At 41.3% G+C, this 20490-nt stretch overlaps 3 protein-coding genes across 8 annotated transcripts in view; all 3 read left to right on the forward strand.

Moving 5' to 3' along the window:
• LOC311257655 (protocadherin alpha-C2-like) overlaps positions 1–20490 on the forward strand; it is a 172652-nt gene that overhangs the window by 5774 nt on the left and 146388 nt on the right. The window contains exon 1 of one of the 6 annotated variants that reach the window (XM_084353430.1): positions 443–3017. The exons of 2 other annotated variants lie outside the window; for them this stretch is intronic. In XM_084353430.1, the coding sequence (XP_084209556.1) occupies positions 639–3017 (2379 nt within the window). In that variant the 5' untranslated portion in view covers positions 443–638. Of the gene's footprint in view, positions 1–442; positions 3018–3633; positions 6158–6814; positions 9279–10070; positions 12615–20490 lie in introns of those variants that run through there. 3 more of the 6 variants (XM_084353418.1, XM_084353413.1, XM_084353415.1) reach the window with 3 other exon arrangements.
• LOC311257681 (protocadherin alpha-3-like) lies at positions 13809–16337 on the forward strand (the record flags this gene model as incomplete). The annotated part of the gene is made up of 1 exon (XM_084353497.1): positions 13809–16337. The coding sequence occupies exon 1, from the start codon at positions 13947–13949 to the stop codon at positions 16335–16337; it is 2391 nt and encodes a 796-aa protein (XP_084209623.1). The 5' UTR covers positions 13809–13946.
• Positions 17572–20093, forward strand: LOC311257459 (protocadherin alpha-8-like; the record flags this gene model as incomplete). Its single annotated transcript, XM_084353099.1, has 1 exon — positions 17572–20093. The coding sequence occupies exon 1, from the start codon at positions 17700–17702 to the stop codon at positions 20091–20093; it is 2394 nt and encodes a 797-aa protein (XP_084209225.1). The 5' UTR covers positions 17572–17699.

Genomic DNA, 20490 nt, shown 5'->3' on the forward strand with positions numbered 1-20490 from the left:
ATTGCTGAGTTTCTTCATGGCAAACACTTATCTTTTAGTAAAGACAGCTAGTTTTGCTGTTTTGTTAAAATGCCTTCACTGAACTGATCCCACTGGGGAAGTTAGTCATGTATTGGCTGTTGCTGTCCGTGGTGCTGAATCTCTTGTTTGGGCAAAATGCGACACTCTCATTTGAGGCATGTCATTAATCGGTGATGTAATGTAATGTAACAGTTAATGTCTTCATGGATAATCTGTTTAATGAAGGTGTAGGATCATCTTTGCCTCTTCTGTGCTTTGTAAGTGGGAATATGGCATGTTATTGTTAAAAATGCTTTCTTGTTGGCATAAAATTCCTTTTTTAAATGGATTTTTCTATTTTTCAAAAGATAGTATTGCAGTGTGAATCGCGGTCACTTGGTGTCAGTATAATGACAAGTAATACTTCCACATGTTTTCGTCATAGCCACTAGACCCATCCCCTTCCTTTACAACCAACACTGACTGAAGCTTTTAACGGGCAGACGGCTTGAATTTAGTTTACCTTTGAAAAATCGAAATGCTCTGTGGGATAATGGTTGGATTATGGCAACGAATGTGACGGAGGGATTTCGCGTTAGTATACGAATATAGCTCTTTCAAATCTGTTTTTCGTTTCAATGTTTCATCTTCACATCATGGAACAAAGACGACGCGAGACATGGAGAGCGCAGACAATGTGGGGAGTCTATATGGTGGTTCTGGTTATGTTCTGGGGCAGAGCTTCAGGACAATTCCGATATTCCATCCCGGAAGAAGTGAAAGAAGGAACTGCTGTTGGAAATATTGCTAAGGATTTAGGTCTCGACAAGACCACACTGAAAGAGAGGGGGTACCGTATTGTGTATGGCTCGACAGAGCCTCCTTTTCGAGTAAATCAAGACGACGGTATCTTGTATGTGAACCGAAAAATTGACAGAGAGGAAGTGTGCGACCGGAGCAAGGTTTGTGTGATTGACCTGAAAACCGTGTTAGAAAACCCACTGGAGGTCCACTATGTAGCAGTGGAGATTGTCGATGTAAACGACCATGCACCGAGCTTCCCCGAAAATAAAAAAATATTAGAGATTTATGAATCTGCATTACCAGGAGCGAGATTTCAGTTGCAAGCTGCGCGTGATGCTGACAGTGGTTCGCTATCTGTTCAGCAGTACAGGTTGAGTCATAATGAACATTTTCGGCTGGAAGTGAAAGATCGTGGTGAAGACCGTAAAACCCCGAGTTTAATTCTACAAAAGCCACTTGATAGAGAATCTGTCAAAACGCATGCGTTACTTCTGACAGCTATTGACGGAGGTAAACCTCCGCGGTCTGGTAACATGACAATAATTGTTAATGTTTCCGATGTCAATGATAACCCCCCAGTTTTCACCCAAGAATCCTATACTGTGCAGCTAAAGGAGAATTCTCCTCTTGGTACAACTGTTGTTCAAGTTATTGCAACAGATTTAGATGAGGGTTCAAATGGTGAAGTTATTTATTCATTTGGCAATGACGTGGATGCACGAGCGCGTGCACGTTTTAATTTAAATTCTGTGACTGGAGTGATTACTGTGGCAGGATCTGTAGATTTTGAGGAATACAACAGATACGAAATAGACATCCAGGCATCAGACAAAGGTGCGGCCACACTCACGACAGATAAAAGCGTTATTATACATATTGTTGACATGAACGATAATGCACCAGAGATTGAAGTGACATCTTTTTCACATGCGCTCCCAGAAAATTCAAAACCAGGAACTACAGTGGCATTGATTAGTGTTAAAGATTTGGACTCTGGCCTCAACGGAAAAGTTATGTGTTACATAAACCAGGATCTTCCCTTTATCCTCACCCCATCTTTACAAAATAACATGTATTCTCTCGTAACAAAATTGCTGTTGGATCGAGAACAGATATCACAGTATGATGTAACAATTGTTGCGAAAGATGCAGGTGAACCCTCCTTATCATCTGACAAAAATATTCAAATAATTGTGTCAGATGTGAATGATAACAGCCCCGTGTTTTCTCAAAGCCCATATACTTTCTACATAACTGAAAATAACAACCCGGGAGTGTCTATTTTATCAGTCACGGCGCGAGATGATGATGAGGGCAGTAATGCTCTCATTTCGTATCATATATTAAGAGACGCAGGCAGAGAAAATTTGCTTGCTTCCTTTTTAAATATTAACTCTGAAACTGGAGAAATTTTAGCTTTAAAAAGTTTTGACTTTGAAGTTCTGAAAACGTTCCAGTTCCAAGTTGTGGCCACAGATTCTGGAGCTCCGTCACTGAGCAGCAACGTCACAGTGAACGTGTTCATTCTGGATCAGAACGACAACGCTCCAGTCATCCTGTATCCAGTCAGCTCCAACGGTTCTGCTGAAGGTGTGGAGGAGATTCCCCGCAATGTGAACGCAGGACACTTGGTGACTAAAGTCAGAGCCTATGACGCTGATATAGGATATAACGGCTGGTTACTCTTTTCACTGCAGGAAGTTACTGACCACAGTCTCTTTGGTTTGGACCGCTATACAGGACAGATCAGAACACTTCGCTCATTCACAGAGACAGACGAGGCTGAGCATAAACTGCTCATACTGGTCAAAGACAACGGGAACGTTTCTCTCTCAGCAACAGCTACTGTCATTGTCAAACTCGTGGAGCCCAAAGAGGCTTTTGCTGCTTCTGATGTTAAAAGTGCCACTAAAGTTGACGAGGAGGACAATGTGACATTTTATCTGATGATAACTTTGGGCTCAGTTTCTCTACTTTTTATCATCAGTATCATCGTGCTGATTGCGATGCAGTGCTCCAAAACCACAGACTATACTTCTAAATATCTACAAGAGACTAATTATGACGGGACTTTGTGTCACAGCATCCAGTACAGATCTGGAGACAAACGCTACATGTTAGTTGGACCCAGAATGAGTATAGGATCTACTATAGTCCCTGGCAGCCATGCCAATACACTAGTGCTCCCTGACAGGAGGAGAGGATCTGGAGAGGTAAGATTAATGTTTTGGATGTTGTAATTTTCCCCATCCCCTGGATACTTTGCGGGAAAATGTTTTGATGATATGTGAGAAGCCTCTGTAGAAATAGCAGGGAAGCTACACCTTCCTGCTTAGCATTTTAAACTAGTTACAAACTAGTTTATTTTACCTTTTAATGCATAATATTTGAGGGCAGCTTTTTCATTTTAGTGGTGGCGCATTGCTATGCTATTTTTAATAATATATTTCATTAATGCTTGTACAATCGCATGCTCTTTTACAACGTATGGCGGCTTTGGTTCATGTTGTTGAGTGTTTGAGTGATGTCCTCTAATACCTTAATTGTTTTGGGGTTTTTTTGTTTGTTTGTTTTTTATGTGCCTGAAATGCAAAAAGAAAGACCCCAGTTACAACATGTGAGTTAAAAGTCAAAGCTGTTTTGATGAGTGGGGACGTGTTGCCTCTGAATATTTTAAGATTGTCTTTTATGCACTACATGATTACTGCTGTAATGTGTGTGTATAACCATCTCAACGCTTGGTGTCAGTGTAGTTCAGCGATTCTGTGCATCTGGTCGCACTTTACGTCACGGGCTTTATTTCTACCGAGCCCTTGCATTTATCTCAAACAGCACACTTGAGCGTTAGGTCGTGTCTGGCGGCGACGGGTGTGTTTTATTTCACACATTTTTTGTTAGAACGAACATTGGGCATTGTTCAGAAACATGACGCATTGAGTGTATTTTGTTATCACGACGCAGTAACAGGACTGTTCTTTATCGCCTCCGAGTCATGGAACAAAGGGGATACAAAGCATGGAGGGAGCGACACCGTTGGTTTGCCGTCATGGTTGTTTTGGATATCTTATGGAGCGGAGCTTCTGCACAGATCAGATATTCGATATCTGAGGAGGTTCCAGATGAAACAGTCGTCGGGAACATAGCCAAGGATCTGGGACTCGATAAGAGTGCACTGAAAGACAGAGGGTATCGCATTGTGACGGGCTCAACTGAACCCCTGTTTCATGTGAATCAAAATGATGGGATCTTGTATGTGAAAAGAAGAATAGACAGGGAGGAGGTGTGCGACCGGATCAGTCCATGTTTGATCAATCTGAAAACCGTGCTAGAAAACCCGCTGGAGATCCACTACGTGGCGGTGGAAATACTTGATATAAATGACCACTCGCCGGTTTTTCCAGAGAAAGAGAAAAGGCTTGAGATTTCCGAGTCGGCCTTGCCAGGAGCGAGATTTCAACTACAGGCTGCACGAGACCCTGATGTGGGCCAATTCTCCATTCAGCAGTATAGACTCAGCCATAACGATTATTTTAGATTAGAGGTGAAGGATAGAGGCGAGGACCGTAAAGTACCATTTTTAGTTCTGCAGAAGCAGTTGGACAGAGAAACAACCGGGAAACATAAGCTTCGTCTAACAGCCGTTGATGGAGGAAAACCAGCAAAGTCTGGCGCTATAGAAATAATTGTAGATGTACTTGATGTTAATGACAACTCTCCAGTGTTTAATAAAGAAATGTATTCTGCCACACTTAAAGAAAATGTTCCTGTTGGCACTGTAGTGATTCAGGTAAATGCGACAGATTTGGACCAGGGTGCGAATAGTGAAATAATATATTCATTTGGTAAAGAAGTTGATTTAAAATTAATGGATGTTTTTAACATAGACGAAAACACTGGTGAAATTCAAGTAATCGGTCAGATAGATTTCGAGAAAAGTAAAAGTTATGAAATTGACATTCAGGCGTCTGATAAGGGACCAGTTCCTCTAACGACTGACAAAAGTGTGATGATAACTGTTATTGATGTTAATGATAATGCACCTGAGATAGAAGTGACATCATTTTCTAGCTCTATCAAGGAGGATTCAAAGATAGGAACCACAGTGGCCCTGATTAGTGTCAGTGATTTAGACTCTGGAATAAATGGGAAAGTGATTTGTACAATCAGCGAAGATGTTCCTTTTACTTTATCTCCATCATTACAAGAAAATATGTATGCTGTTGTAACCAGGTCGCAGCTGGACAGAGAAAGTGTTTCCCAATATGATGTCACAATTGTTGCAAAAGATACAGGTGAGCCGTCATTTTCAGCTGAAAAGACCATAAGCGTTGTAGTATCAGATGTAAATGACAACAGTCCACAGTTTTCATCAAGCCCCTATACATTTTATATCACCGAGAATAACAGCCCCGGAGCCTCAGTAGTTTCAGTTAAAGCCTCTGATCGTGATGAAAGTGATAATGCTCTCATTTCATATCATATTTTGAGAGAAGCAAGCGGAGATAATAAATTGACCTCGTTTTTAAATATCAACTCAGAAACTGGAGATATTCTGGCTTTAAAAAGTTTTGACTTTGAAGTTCTGAAAACGTTCCAGTTCCAAGTTGTCGCCACAGATTCTGGAGCTCCGTCACTGAGCAGCAACGTCACAGTGAACGTGTTCATTCTGGATCAGAACGACAACGCTCCAGTCATCCTGTATCCAGTCAGCTCCAACGGTTCTGCTGAAGGTGTGGAGGAGATTCCCCGCAATGTGAACGCAGGACACTTGGTGACTAAAGTCAGAGCCTATGACGCTGATATAGGATATAACGGCTGGTTACTGTTTTCACTGCAGGAAGTTACTGACCACAGTCTCTTTGGTTTGGACCGCTATACAGGACAGATCAGAACACTTCGCTCATTCACAGAGACAGACGAGGCTGAGCATAAACTGCTCATACTGGTCAAAGACAACGGGAACGTTTCTCTCTCAGCAACAGCTACTGTCATTGTCAAACTTGTGGAGCCCAAAGAGGCTTTTGCTGCTTCTGATGTTAAAAGTGCCACTAAAGTTGACGAGGAGGACAATGTGACATTTTATCTGATGATAACTTTGGGCTCAGTTTCTCTACTTTTTATCATCAGTATCATCGTGCTGATTGCGATGCAGTGCTCCAAATCCACAGACTATACTTCTAAATATCTGCAAGAGACTAATTATGATGGGACTCTGTGTCACAGCATCCAGTACAGATCTGGAGACAAACGCTACATGTTAGTTGGACCCAGAATGAGTATAGGATCTACTATAGTCCCTGGCAGCCATGCCAACACACTAGTGCTTCCTGACAGGAGGAGAGGATCTGGAGAGGTAAGGCATATTTAAGTGTAAACTGGAAGGACTAATTGTGTTGTTTGTGTACTGAACATATCAAGTATGCGTAGCCTGCCTAATGTGTTGCACGGCACGGGATATTTTTTCTTTCCCTGGTTTCCTCTGGCAGTTAGAAACTATAATTGAATAACTTGAAAGGATGTGATAATGCCTTCACAGTGAAGGTCATACTGAACTGCACTGCCTTGTGATCGCTGTCCTTGGTGCTGAAAGTTGTTGGCTTCATTTGTTGATACTAATATCGTTTAAAAAGGGTCCTAGTTCATAACATATATACACACACACACACCCACACACACACACACACACGCATATTAAACATTTTTGACGGCAGGTTTGTGGTCACTTATTTACAGTCTGGAGCCTCCTGATCTCTTTCCATGTACTCAGCTGACTTTATTCGCTGTGACTAAAAACCAAACTACGACTGACCTCATGTGCAGCATATCCTTACATTTTCTGCAGTGAGAAATAAGGTCGCATGGTGTCAGTGTTATGTAAAAAGTCAGCGTTGCCCGAGCTTGTCGTCACTGCTATTTGGTTCCACCTCCTGATAACATTCAGACTTCGACACTGGCAGGATCGTTTCTCTGCTTATTTTGTGTAAATGATGGATTTGCTGCAGTTTCAGTCTATATAGAAAGTCGATGACTGTTCGAAGACAGGAAAGTGTTGGATTCCGTCTATACATCGTAGATATTTTCCTCGTGATGGATTACTGATGTTTTCGGGTTTAACCATGGAACAAAGAAGATACAAGCCACGACGGGCGCGAGGATATCTGGTCGGCTGCGTGGTTGCTGTGCTTTTGTGGAGCGTGGCCTCGGCGCAAATAAGATATTCAATCTCTGAGGAAGTGAACGAAGGAACTGTGGTTGGAAATATAGCAAAGGATCTGGGATTAGATAAAAGCACGCTGAAAGAAAGACGGTATCGGATTGTTTCGAGTAATACGGATCCGCTTTTCCATGTAAATCAGAACGATGGCATCCTGTATGTGAGCCGAAAGATTGACAGAGAAGAGGTGTGCGCACAGAGCAGTACGTGTTTAATAAATCTGAAAACGGTGCTAGAAAACCCGCTGGAGGTGCACTATGTTGAAGTGGAGGTGCTGGATATAAATGACCATTCTCCCACTTTCCCGGACGAGGAAACAACGTTGGAGATTTCAGAGTCCGTGTTGCCTGGAGCACGATTTCAGCTAAAACCTTCACGGGATCCAGACAGTGGTCATTTTTCCGTACAGCAATATAAACTCAGCCAGAACGATCACTTCCGTTTGGAAATTAAGAATAGAGGAGATGATGGTAAAATACCCATATTAGTTGTTCAAAAATCTTTAGACAGAGAAGCAGCAGGAAGCCACTCATTAGTACTGACGGCGATAGATGGAGGGAAACCTCCGAAATCTGGTAATATGGATATAATAGTAAATGTTTTAGATATTAATGATAACGCACCTGCTTTCTCTCAAGAAGTTTATTCTGTGATGCTCAATGAAAATGTTCCAGTAGGTACCACAGTCACACAAGTGAATGCAACTGATTTAGATGAAGGTTCAAACGGAGATGTTGTTTACTCATTCAGCAAGAGTATGAATAAAAATATATTAAATACTTTTGATATTAATACATCCACAGGCGAGATAGTTGTCAAAGGTATTATAGACTATGAGCAAAAGGACAAGTACGACATAGAAATTGAAGCATCAGATAAAGGTTTTGCTCCGCTTACAACAGAGAAAAGCGTCATTATTAAGATAGTTGACGTTAATGATAATGCACCTGAGATTGAAGTTACCTCATTTTCGAGCTCCATCCCTGAAGACTCCAGACCTGGAACTACAGTTGCTCTTATCAGTGTAAATGACTTGGACTCTGGTCTCAATGGAAAAGTTATTTGCTCCATAAGTGATGATGTTCCTTTTACATTATCACCATCCTTAAAGGACAACATGTATTCATTAGTCACAAAATCTCCTCTGGACAGAGAGAAACAGTCCCATTATGAACTAACAATAACTGCAAAAGATGCTGGTCAACCTCCATTATCATCTGAAAAGACAATAAGTGTTGTGGTGTCAGATGTGAATGACAACAGTCCAGAGTTTTCACTGAGTCCATATACTTTCTATGTCACAGAGGGTAATGAGCCGGGTACCTCTGTGTTTTCTGTTAAAGCGTTTGATCGTGATGAGAACGACAATGCTCTGATATCCTATCATATCCTCAGAGATGGAAGGGAAGAAAATAAATTGGCTTCATTTCTCAACATGAACTCAGAAACTGGAGATATTCTGGCACTAAAAAGTTTTGACTTTGAAGTTCTGAAAACGTTCCAGTTCCAAGTTGTCGCCACAGATTCTGGAGCTCCGTCACTGAGCAGCAACGTCACAGTGAACGTGTTCATTCTGGATCAGAACGACAACGCTCCAGTCATCCTGTATCCAGTCAGCTCCAACGGTTCTGCTGAAGGTGTGGAGGAGATTCCCCGCAATGTGAACGCAGGACACTTGGTGACTAAAGTCAGAGCCTATGACGCTGATATAGGATATAACGGCTGGTTACTGTTTTCACTGCAGGAAGTTACTGACCACAGTCTCTTTGGTTTGGACCGCTATACAGGACAGATCAGAACACTTCGCTCATTCACAGAGACAGACGAGGCTGAGCATAAACTGCTCATACTGGTCAAAGACAATGGGAACGTTTCTCTCTCAGCAACAGCTACTGTCATTGTCAAACTTGTGGAGCCCAAAGAGGCTTTTGCTGCTTCTGATGTCAAAAGTGCCACTAAAGTTGACGAGGAGGACAATGTGACATTTTATCTGATGATAACTTTGGGCTCAGTGTCTCTACTTTTTATCATCAGTATCATCGTGCTGATTGCGATGCAGTGCTCCAAATCCACAGACTATACTTCTAAATATCTACAAGAGACTAATTATGATGGGACTCTGTGTCACAGCATCCAGTACAGATCTGGAGACAAGCGCTACATGTTAGTTGGACCCAGAATGAGTATAGGATCTACTATAGTCCCTGGCAGCCATGCCAATACTCTAGTGCTCCCTGACAGGAGGAGAGGCTCTGGAGAGGTAAGACATATTTAAGTGCAAACTGTAAGGACCAATTGTATTGTTTGTGTATTGAACATATCAAGTATGCATATATTGCCTAATGTGGTGCATGACACTGGATTTTTGCTTTCCCTGGTTTCCTCTGGCAGTTATTACCTTGTGCCATTTCTAGGACTTACATGCTGTGAGAGTGAGAGAGGGTAATCTAGGTTGACTTGAGTAGTTCATTAGCTCTATATATCTTCATTTTCGCAGTCACTCACTTTGTCAACACATCTACTAACTCTATCAATTCTAAATCCATGTCTGGTTTGACATAGTTTGAAGAATCTCCTCAAGGAAAGTACAATTGAATAAGTTGAAAGGATGTGATAAAACTTTCACAGTGCAGGTCATACTGAACTGCAATGGCTCGTGATCGCTGTCCTTGGTGCTGAAAGTTGTTGGCTTCATTTGTTGATGCTAATATCGTTTAAACAGTGTCCTAATTCATAAAATAATCATTGTACTGCATGTAGACTATATTCATTAGTGTTATGTGCAGCTTTCAAAACATATTTAAAGACACATATTTAGCATTTTTGACGGCAGGTTTGTGGTCACTTATTTACAGTCTGGAGCCTCCTGACCTCTTTCCATGTACTCAGCTGACTTTATTCGCTGTGACTAAAAACCAAACTACGACTGACCTCATGTGCAGAATATCCTTACATTTTCTGCAGTGAGAAATAAGGTCGCATGGTGTCAGTGTTATGTAAAAAGTCAGCGTTGCCCGAGCTTGTCGTCACTGCTATTTGGTTCCACCTCCTGATAACATTCAGACTTCGACGCTGGCAGGATCGTTTCTCTGCTTATTTTGTGTAAATGATGGATTTGCTGCAGTTTCTGGCTATATAGAAAGTCGATGACTGTTCAAAGACAGGAAAGTGTTGGGTTCCGTCTATACAACGTAGATATTTTCCTCGTGATGGATTACTGATGTTTTCGGGTTTAACCATGGAACAAAGAAGATACGAGCCACGACGGGCGCGAGGATATCTGGTCGGCTGCGTGGTTGCTGTGCTTTTGTGGAGCGTGGCCTCGGCGCAAATAAGATATTCAATCTCTGAGGAAGTGAACGAAGGAACTGTGGTTGGAAATATAGCGAAAGATCTGGGATTAGATAAAAGCACCCTGAAAGAAAGACGGTATCGGATTGTTTCGAGCAATACGGATCCGCTTTTCCATGTAAATCAGAACGATGGCATCCTGTATGTGAGCCGAAAGATTGACAGAGAAGAGGTGTGCGCACAGAGCAGTACGTGTTTAATAAATCTGAAAACCGTCCTAGAAAACCCGCTGGAGGTCCATTATGTTGAGGTGGAGGTGCTGGATATAAATGACCATTCTCCCACTTTCCCAGACGAGGAAACAACTTTGGAGATTTCAGAGTCTGTGTTACCCGGAGTACGTATTCAGCTAAAAGCGTCGCGTGATCCGGACAGTGGTCATTTCTCAGTGCAACGCTATAAACTTAGCGACAATGATAATTTCCGATTGGAAGTTAAGGATAAAGGGGACGATGGTAAAATACCAATATTAGTAGTACAGAAATCCTTAGATAGGGAAACAGCAGGAAGTCACTCATTAGTGCTGACTGTTCTGGATGGAGGGAAACCTCCGAAATCTGGCGAGATGAATATTAAAGTAAATGTTTTAGATATTAATGATAACGCACCTGTTTTCTCTCAAGAAGTTTATTCTGTGATGCTTAATGAAAATGCTCCAGTAGGTACAACAGTCATACAAGTTAATGCAACTGACTTAGATGAAGGTCCAAACGGAGAAGTAGTTTATTCATTTACCAACAGTATAAATCAAAGGCTGTTAAAGCTATTTGATATAAATCCATCAACAGGTGAGATAATTGTCAAAGGTTTAATAGATTATGAGCACAAGGACAAATATGAAATTGAAATTCAAGCATCAGATAAAGGTCTGGCTCCACTGGCTACAGAAAAAAGCGTCATTATTAAGATAGTAGATGTGAATGATAATGCACCTGAGATTGAAGTTACCTCATTTTCAAGCTCCATCCCTGAAGATTCAAGACCTGGAACTACAGTTGCTCTTATCAGTGTAAATGACTTGGACTCTGGTCTGAATGGAAAAGTTATTTGCTCCATAAGTGATGATGTTCCTTTTACATTATCACCATCCTTAAAGGACAAAATGTATTCATTAGTCACCAAATCTCCTCTGGACAGAGAGAAACAGTCACATTATGAACTAACAATAACTGCAAAAGATGCTGGTCAACCTCCATTATCATCTGAAAAGACAATTAGTGTTGTGGTGTCAGATGTGAATGACAACAGTCCAGAGTTTTCACTGAGTCCATATACTTTCTATGTCACAGAGGGTAATGAGCCGGGTACCTCTGTGTTTTCTGTTAAAGCTTTTGATCGTGATGAGAGCGACAATGCTCTGATATCCTATCATATCCTCAGAGATGGAAGGGAAGAAAATAAATTGGCTTCATTCCTAAACATTAACTCTGATAATGGACACATCACCGCTTTAAAAAGTTTTGACTTTGAAGTTCTGAAAACGTTCCAGTTCCAAGTTGTGGCCACAGATTCTGGAGCTCCATCACTGAGCAGCAACGTCACAGTGAACGTGTTCATTCTGGATCAGAACGACAACGCTCCAGTCATCCTGTATCCAGTCAGCTCCAACGGTTCTGCTGAAGGTGTGGAGGAGATTCCCCGCAATGTGAACGCAGGACACTTGGTCACTAAAGTCAGAGCCTATGACGCTGACATAGGATATAATGGCTGGTTACTGTTTTCACTGCAGGAAGTTACTGACCACAGTCTCTTTGGTTTGGACCGCTATACAGGACAGATCAGAACACTTCGCTCATTCACAGAGACAGACGAGGCTGAGCATAAACTGCTCATACTGGTCAAAGACAATGGGAACGTTTCTCTCTCAGCAACAGCTACTGTCATTGTCAAACTTGTGGAGCCCAAAGAGGCTTTTGCTGCTTCTGATGTCAAAAGTGCCACTAAAGTTGACGAGGAGGACAATGTGACATTTTATCTGATGATAACTTTGGGCTCAGTTTCTCTACTTTTTATCATCAGTATCATCGTGCTGATTGCGATGCAGTGCTCCAAATCCACAGACTATACTTCTAAATATCTACAAGAGACTAATTATGACGGGACTCTGTGTCACAGCATCCAGTACAGATCTGGAGACAAGCGCTACATGTTAGTTGGACCCAGAATGAGTATAGGATCTACTATAGTCCCTGGCAGCCATGCCAATACTCTAGTGCTTCCTGACAGGAGGCGGGGATCTGGAGAGGTAAGATATATTTTTTTTAAAAAAGAAAAGAAAGAAAAACAAAATTTTTTCATAAAGAATTTGCAGTATGAGGAATGATACTGGTAGTAGACAAAAAGTTGTATGAAAACTGTGAAGTGCTTTTCTGATGATTTGATTTGTGTATTTGTTCACTACACACATAACACACTGAATACTTTCCTGGTGCAGTTATATGGTTCTGCAAACTATTGTGCTGAATCTGCTGTTGGTTCTTTGGTTTACATTGTCGGATTGATGCTTCGTCATTTTCATGGCACATTTCTCTCTTATGGGTGAACCTGGCTGGCTATATACATTTAAGTTGATTGAGCATTTTATGAGTCATTTTCTAGTTCATGATTTTGTCACTAGTTTGAACAGCTCTATCAGCATCCTGACCTTGCTTATAGGCTATACAGTTTTGACTTCGCACACTGGTTGCTATTTTCCATCTCTTGCAGATCATAACATGATTAGTGCTGGTTGGTCTTTTTGTTGCAATGTTAAATTCTTTTTTCAATTCAACATTTGTGGTTATTTCATAGTCTTCCTATTTTCATATGATATTTTTAGGCGTGCAGACCAAGTAGTTACAGCTCAGTTATTGGAAATATTGTGTGTTTAGATGAGGAGAGTCCTGCTCCCAATAAAGGAGAGCTGACTGATAACAGATACATCAGGGTGCTGCAGCATCAGTATCACTATACCTACTGTAACTTCACTGACAGCATCAAGACTGTGCTGCAGTCAGTGTGGACGCTGTCCATGGTGCCCAAAGTGTTCGGTCTCATTTTCCAGGATTTGTTCATAAAATATACATTAAATGCAATGGGTGACTGAATTTTTAACTTTCATCATAGGACAAAATTATATAAGCAAATCCTCTGCAGAATCCTCTTAACATTTTGAAAGGGAATTGCTTTCTTGTTTTAATTGAATGAAGTCTTCCGTTCGCGTGTTTAATGAAAAGAAGTCCACTTCCTCATCTGCTATTAAACGATGAACGTTTTGATCAGACAAACAGATTCACATTTATCTAATGTGCTATAAACCTCTTGGACTTCTCTGCAGGGGGACGTTTGGTCGCATGGTGTCAGTGTAATGTAAAAAGTCAGCAGTGCACGGTCTTGTCGTCATCGCATTTTGGTTCCACCTCTTGACAACATTTTCACTTCGATGTTAACGCAGCCTCTCCTCTGCTTATTGTTGCCTTTGTGAAGATCCTGTTTGCCACCACTACTGATGATGTAGGAAAGTGGGGAGTATTTTCATATCACAAAGTGCTGGATTCTGTTTTTACAACGAAGCTTTGGTTCTGGTGATGGATTACTGATGATTTCGGGTTTAACCATGGAACAAAGACGATACGAGCCACGACGGGCGCGAGGATATCTGGTCAGCTGCGTGGTTGCTGTGCTTTTGTGGAGCGTGGCCTCGGCGCAAATAAGATATTCAATCTCTGAGGAAGTGAACGAAGGAACTGTGGTTGGAAATATAGCGAAAGATCTGGGATTAGATAAAAGCACTTTGACAGAAAGGAAGTATCGGATTGTTTCGAGTAATGCGGATCCGCTTTTCCATGTAAATCAGAACGATGGCATCCTGTATGTGAGCCGAAAGATTGACAGAGAAGAGGTGTGCGCACAGAGCAGTACGTGTTTAATAAATCTGAAAACGGTGCTAGAAAACCCGCTGGAGGTCCATTATGTTGAAGTGGAGGTGCTGGATATAAATGACCACTCTCCCAGTTTCCCGGAAAAAGATAAGAGGTTAGAGATTTCAGAGTCCGTGCTGCCTGGAGCACGATTTCAGCTGAAACCTTCACGGGATCCAGACAGTGGTCATTTCTCTGTGCAGCAATATAAACTCAGCCAGAACGATCACTTCCGTTTGGAAGTTAAGAATAGAGGAAACGATGGTAAAATACCAATATTGGTTGTTCAAAAATCTTTAGACAGAGAAACTGCAGGAAGCCACGTACTAGTACTGACGGCTCTGGATGGAGGGAAACCTCCGAAATCTGGCGAGATGAATATTCTAGTAAATGTTTTAGATATTAATGATAACGCACCTGTTTTCTCTCAAGAAGTTTATTCTGTGATGCTCGATGAAAATGCCCCAGTAGGTACAACAGTCATACAGGTGAATGCAACTGATTTAGATGAAGGACCAAACGGAGAAGTAGTTTATTCATTTAGCAACAGTATGAATCAAAAAATATTAAAGCTATTTGATATCAATCCATTAACGGGTGTAGTAACTGTGAATGGATTAGTTGATTATGAGGAGAATAACAGATATGATATTGAAATTGAAGCATCAGATAAAGGTCTGGCTCCTCTAACCACAGAGAAAAGCATCATTATTAAGATAGTTGACGTGAATGATAATGCACCTGAGATTGAAGTTACCTCATTTTCGAGCTCCATCCCTGAAGATTCAAGACCTGGAACTACAGTTGCTCTTATCAGTGTAAATGACTTGGACTCTGGTCTGAATGGAAAAGTTATTTGCTCCATAAGTGACAATGTTCCTTTTACATTATCACCATCCTTAAAGGACAACATGTATTCATTAGTCACCAAATCTCCTCTGGACAGAGAGAAACAGTCACATTATGAACTAACAATAACTGCAAAAGATGCTGGTCAACCTCCATTATCATCTGAAAAGACAATAAGTGTTGTGGTGTCAGATGTGAATGACAACAGTCCAGAGTTTTCACTGAGTCCATATACTTTCTATGTCACTGAGGGTAATGAGCCAGGTACCTCTGTGTTTTCTGTTAAAGCTTTTGATCGTGATGAGAACGACAACGCTCTGATATCCTATCATATTCTCAGAGATGGAAGGGAAGAAAATAAATTGGCCTCATTTCTCAACATAAACTCTGAAAGTGGAGATATTCTGGCTTTAAAAAGTTTTGACTTTGAAGTTCTGAAAACGTTCCAGTTCCAAGTTGTGGCCACAGATTCTGGAGCTCCGTCACTGAGCAGCAACGTCACAGTGAACGTGTTCATTCTGGATCAGAACGACAACGCTCCAGTCATCCTGTATCCAGTCAGCTCCAACGGTTCTGCTGAAGGTGTGGAGGAGATTCCCCGCAATGTGAACGCAGGACACTTGGTGACTAAAGTCAGAGCCTATGATGCTGATATAGGATATAACGGCTGGTTGCTGTTTTCACTGCAGGAAGTTACTGACCACAGTCTCTTTGGTTTGGACCGCTATACGGGACAGATCAGAACACTTCGCTCGTTCACAGAGACAGACGAGGCTGAGCATAAACTGCTCATACTGGTCAAAGACAATGGGAACGTTTCTCTCTCAGCAACAGCTACTGTCATTGTCAAGCTTGTGGAGCCCAAAGAGGCTTTTGCTGCTTCTGATGTTAAAAGTGCCACTAAAGTTGACGAGGAGGACAATGTGACATTTTATCTGATGATAACTTTGGGCTCAGTTTCTCTACTTTTTATCATCAGTATCATCGTGCTGATTGCGATGCAGTGCTCCAAATCCACAGACTATACTTCTAAATATCTACAAGAGACTAATTATGACGGGACTCTGTGTCACAGCATCCAGTACAGATCTGGAGACAAACGCTACATGTTAGTTGGACCCAGAATGAGTATAGGATCTACTATAGTCCCTGGCAGCCATGCCAATACACTAGTGCTCCCTGACAGGAGGAGGGGATCTGGAGAGGTAAGACATCTTTAAACTAGCATTTTGTAAGTGTGTTTTCTTTTCTGCAAAGATTACTTGCAGTAATTTGAGCACTCTATGTTAATTCTATTTGGAAATTTGTTCTATTTGGAAAGTATATGTACAAGGGAGTTTGGCAAATAATACAAATCCTTGATTGACATCAGGGAAACACTGGGACTCAGGATTGGCCTTATCTTGAGTTTGTGAATGTTAATCATATTTCATATTAGTCGCATAGGAAGACAGTTTAAGCAGACCGGGAGTTGTCAGAAAACTGTAGTGTGATTGCTAACTCTCTGATTTGTTTGCCTACATCACACACAAAACATGTACAGTACTGTATGCTTTCCGTGCACTGCTGTATGGTTTTGCAAAGTCGACTGGTTTTTGGTTTTACATTCTAGATGTGATTGAGAATGCTTGTTGTGTTTGTTGGTCCTGAGTTTACAGTATTAGGATTTTTCCATTAATTAATTTTTTTTCTTATCATAGCCTCTTCCTATTTTGACATTATTTTAACACTTGTAGGATACTTAAAAAAATGCACATGATTTTGACATGAGGTCATATTGCAGTTGTTGTTGCTCGTCCGTTTAGATGATAAGGGTACTGATCCCAGTAAAGACAAGCTTTGACTGCAGATATATGATCTTGCTGCACCAGCAGAATTACTTTATCGACACTGTACTCAGCTATTGACAACAAGTGAAGTCAAGTCTCATATACATGTGCAAAACGTGGCAGCATGAGATAATAAAGTAGGATGGAGTGAATGGTATATTATTGTGCAGAATAAAACTTGATACAGAATTGTAATTCATTCCTCAGCTGTGCCTAGACTCAGCTGCGATCGGTCGGTGGTGATCGCTGTCCATGGTGCTGAACGTGTGTGGTCTCATTTGCCAGTGATTGTTCATACAATATAACAAACATTAAACCACAGAATGATGTAATCTCGCTGTTTGAATTCATATCAAGGAGCTTTGCAGTTATCTTTTTCACTGAAAAATTGTCTACCTTTTAATTTACTTTCAATTTATCGACTGTGTTTTGGTCAGAGAAACTATTTCAGATTCATCTAATGTGCTATAAACCTCTTGGACCTCTCTGCAGGGGGACGTTTGGTCGCATGGTGTCAGTGTAATGTAAAAAGTCAGCAGTGCACGGTCTTGTCGTCATCGCATTTTGGTTCCACCTCCTGACAACATTTTCACTTCGATATTAGCGCAGCCTCTCCTCTGCTTATTGTTGCCTTTGTGAAGATCCTGTTTGCCACCACTACTGACGATGTAGGAAAGGAGGAAATATTTTCATTTCACAAAGGGCTGGATTCTGTTTTTACAACGAAGCTTTTGTTCCTGTGATGGATTACTGATGTTTTCGGGTTTAACCATGGAACAAAGACGAAGCAAGCCACGACGGGCGCGAGGATATCTGGTCGGCTGCGTGGTTGCTGTGCTTTTGTGGAGCGTGGCCTCGGCGCAAATACGATATTCAATCTCTGAGGAAGTGAACGAAGGAACTGTGGTTGGAAATATAGCGAAAGATCTGGGATTGGATAAAAGCACTTTGACAGAAAGGAAGTATCGGATTGTTTCGAGTAATGCGGATCCTCTTTTCCATGTAAATCAGAACGATGGCATCCTGTATGTGAGCCGAAAGATTGACAGAGAAGAGGTGTGCGCACAGAGCAGTACGTGTTTAATAAATCTGAAAACCGTCCTCGAAAACCCGCTGGAGGTCCACTATGTTGGAGTGGAAGTGTTGGATGTAAATGATCATTCTCCCAGTTTCCCACATGAAGACAAAACGTTAGAGATTTCAGAGTCTGTGTTGCCTGGAGTTCGCTTTCCACTACAACCCGCACGAGATCCGGACGGTGGTCCCTTTTCGATTCAGCAGTATAAACTCAGCCCCAATGAGCATTTCCGTTTGGAAGTTAAAGATAAGGGAGAAGATGGTAAAATACCAATATTGGTTGTGCAGAAATCTTTAGATAGGGAAACAGCAGGGAGCCATTCATTAGTACTGACGGCTCTGGATGGAGGGAAACCTCCGAAAACAGGTGAAATGAATATTCAAGTAAATGTTTTAGATATTAATGATATCGCACCTGTTTTCTCTAAAGATGTTTATTCTGTGATGCTCGATGAAAATGCCCCAGTAGGCACAACAGTCATACAAGTGAATGCCACTGACTTAGATGAAGGACCAAACGGAGAAGTAGTTTATTCATTTAGCAGTATTGTCAATCGTAAATTATTAAATCTTTTTGACATTAATCCATCTACAGGTGAAATAACTGTCAAAGGATTAATAGATTATGAGCACAAGGACAAATATGATATTGAAATTCAAGCATCAGATAAAGGTCTGGCTCCTCTAACAACACAAAAAAGCGTCATTATTAAGATAGTAGATGTGAACGATAATGCACCCGAGATTGAAGTTACCTCATTTTCAAGCTCCATCCCAGAAGACTCCAGACCTGGAACTACAGTTGCTCTTATCAATGTAAATGACTTGGACTCTGGTCTGAATGGAAAAGTTATTTGCTCCATAAGTGATGATGTTCCTTTTACATTATCACCATCCTTACAAGACAAAATGTATTCATTAGTCACCAAATCTCCTCTGGACAGAGAGAAACAGTCACATTATGAACTAACAATAACTGCAAAAGATGCTGGTCAACCTCCATTATCATCTGAAAAGACAATAAGTGTTGTGGTGTCAGATGTGAATGACAACAGTCCAGAGTTTTCACTCAGTCCATATACTTTCTATGTCACTGAGGGTAATGAGCCGGGTACCTCTGTGTTCTCTGTTAAAGCTTTTGATCGTGATGAGAACGACAATGCTCTGATATCCTATCATATTCTCAGAGATGGAAGGGAAGAAAATAAATTGGCTTCATTCCTAAATATTAATTCTGATAATGGACACATCACAGCTTTAAAAAGTTTTGACTTTGAAGTTCTGAAAACGTTCCAGTTCCAAGTTGTGGCCACAGATTCTGGAGCTCCGTCACTGAGCAGCAACGTCACAGTGAACGTGTTCATTCTGGATCAGAACGACAACGCTCCAGTCATCCTGTATCCAGTCAGCTCCAACGGTTCTGCTGAGGGTGTGGAGGAAATTCCCCGCAATGTGAACGCAGGACACTTGGTGACTAAAGTCAGAGCCTATGACGCTGATATAGGATATAACGGCTGGTTACTGTTTTCACTGCAGGAAGTTACTGACCACAGTCTCTTTGGTTTGGACCGCTATACAGGACAGATCAGAACACTTCGCTCATTCACAGAGACAGACGAGGCTGAGCATAAACTGCTCATACTGGTCAAAGACAATGGGAACGTTTCTCTCTCAGCAACAGCTACTGTCATTGTCAAACTTGTGGAGCCCAAAGAGGCTTTTGCTGCTTCTGATGTTAAAAGTGCCACTAAAGTTGACGAGGAGGACAATGTGACATTTTATCTGATGATAACTTTGGGCTCAGTTTCTTTACTTTTTATCATCAGTATCATCGTGCTGATTGCGATGCAGTGCTCCAAATCCACAGACTATACTTCTAAATACCTGCAAGAGACTAATTATGACGGGACTCTGTGTCACAGCATCCAGTACAGATCTGGAGACAAACGCTACATGTTAGTTGGACCCAGAATGAGTATAGGATCTACTATAGTCCCTGGCAGCCATGCCAATACACTAGTGCTCCCTGACAGGAGGAGGGGATCTGGAGAGGTAAGCATTGTTTCATAAAGCTTTAGAATCAGTGATTAATTGTGGAAGTTGTGGAGTGTCTGCTGTCGTAATAACAACACACCTGCTGTGGAAATGTGTGAACATGCACTAGGATGACATAACTATTGAAAGGGCATTTTATATCTTAGCTTTAGAAATCGGATAGGTTGGTCACTATTTTAATAAGTCAAATCAGAATACTGACTTTTCTTCAAAACCACTTGACTTTTTGCACTGGTTCCCTGTCTTCATTTCCGGTTGGATCAGTGATGAACGCTTGTTGATTTTGTCTCTTCTGTCATGTTTTCATGAGTTAATTGATCGTGTTTCTCTACTGCTATTTCACCCCGTCTCATCTTAACACTTGTGGAAGAGGTTTTAAAAAGCTGAACTGACATTTGCGTTAATGCTCGTG

The sequence above is a fragment of the Pagrus pagrus genome (assembly GCF_965226575.1).
Source record: "Pagrus pagrus genome assembly, chromosome: 5".
NCBI classification, from domain to species: Eukaryota; Metazoa; Chordata; class Actinopteri; order Spariformes; family Sparidae; genus Pagrus; species Pagrus pagrus.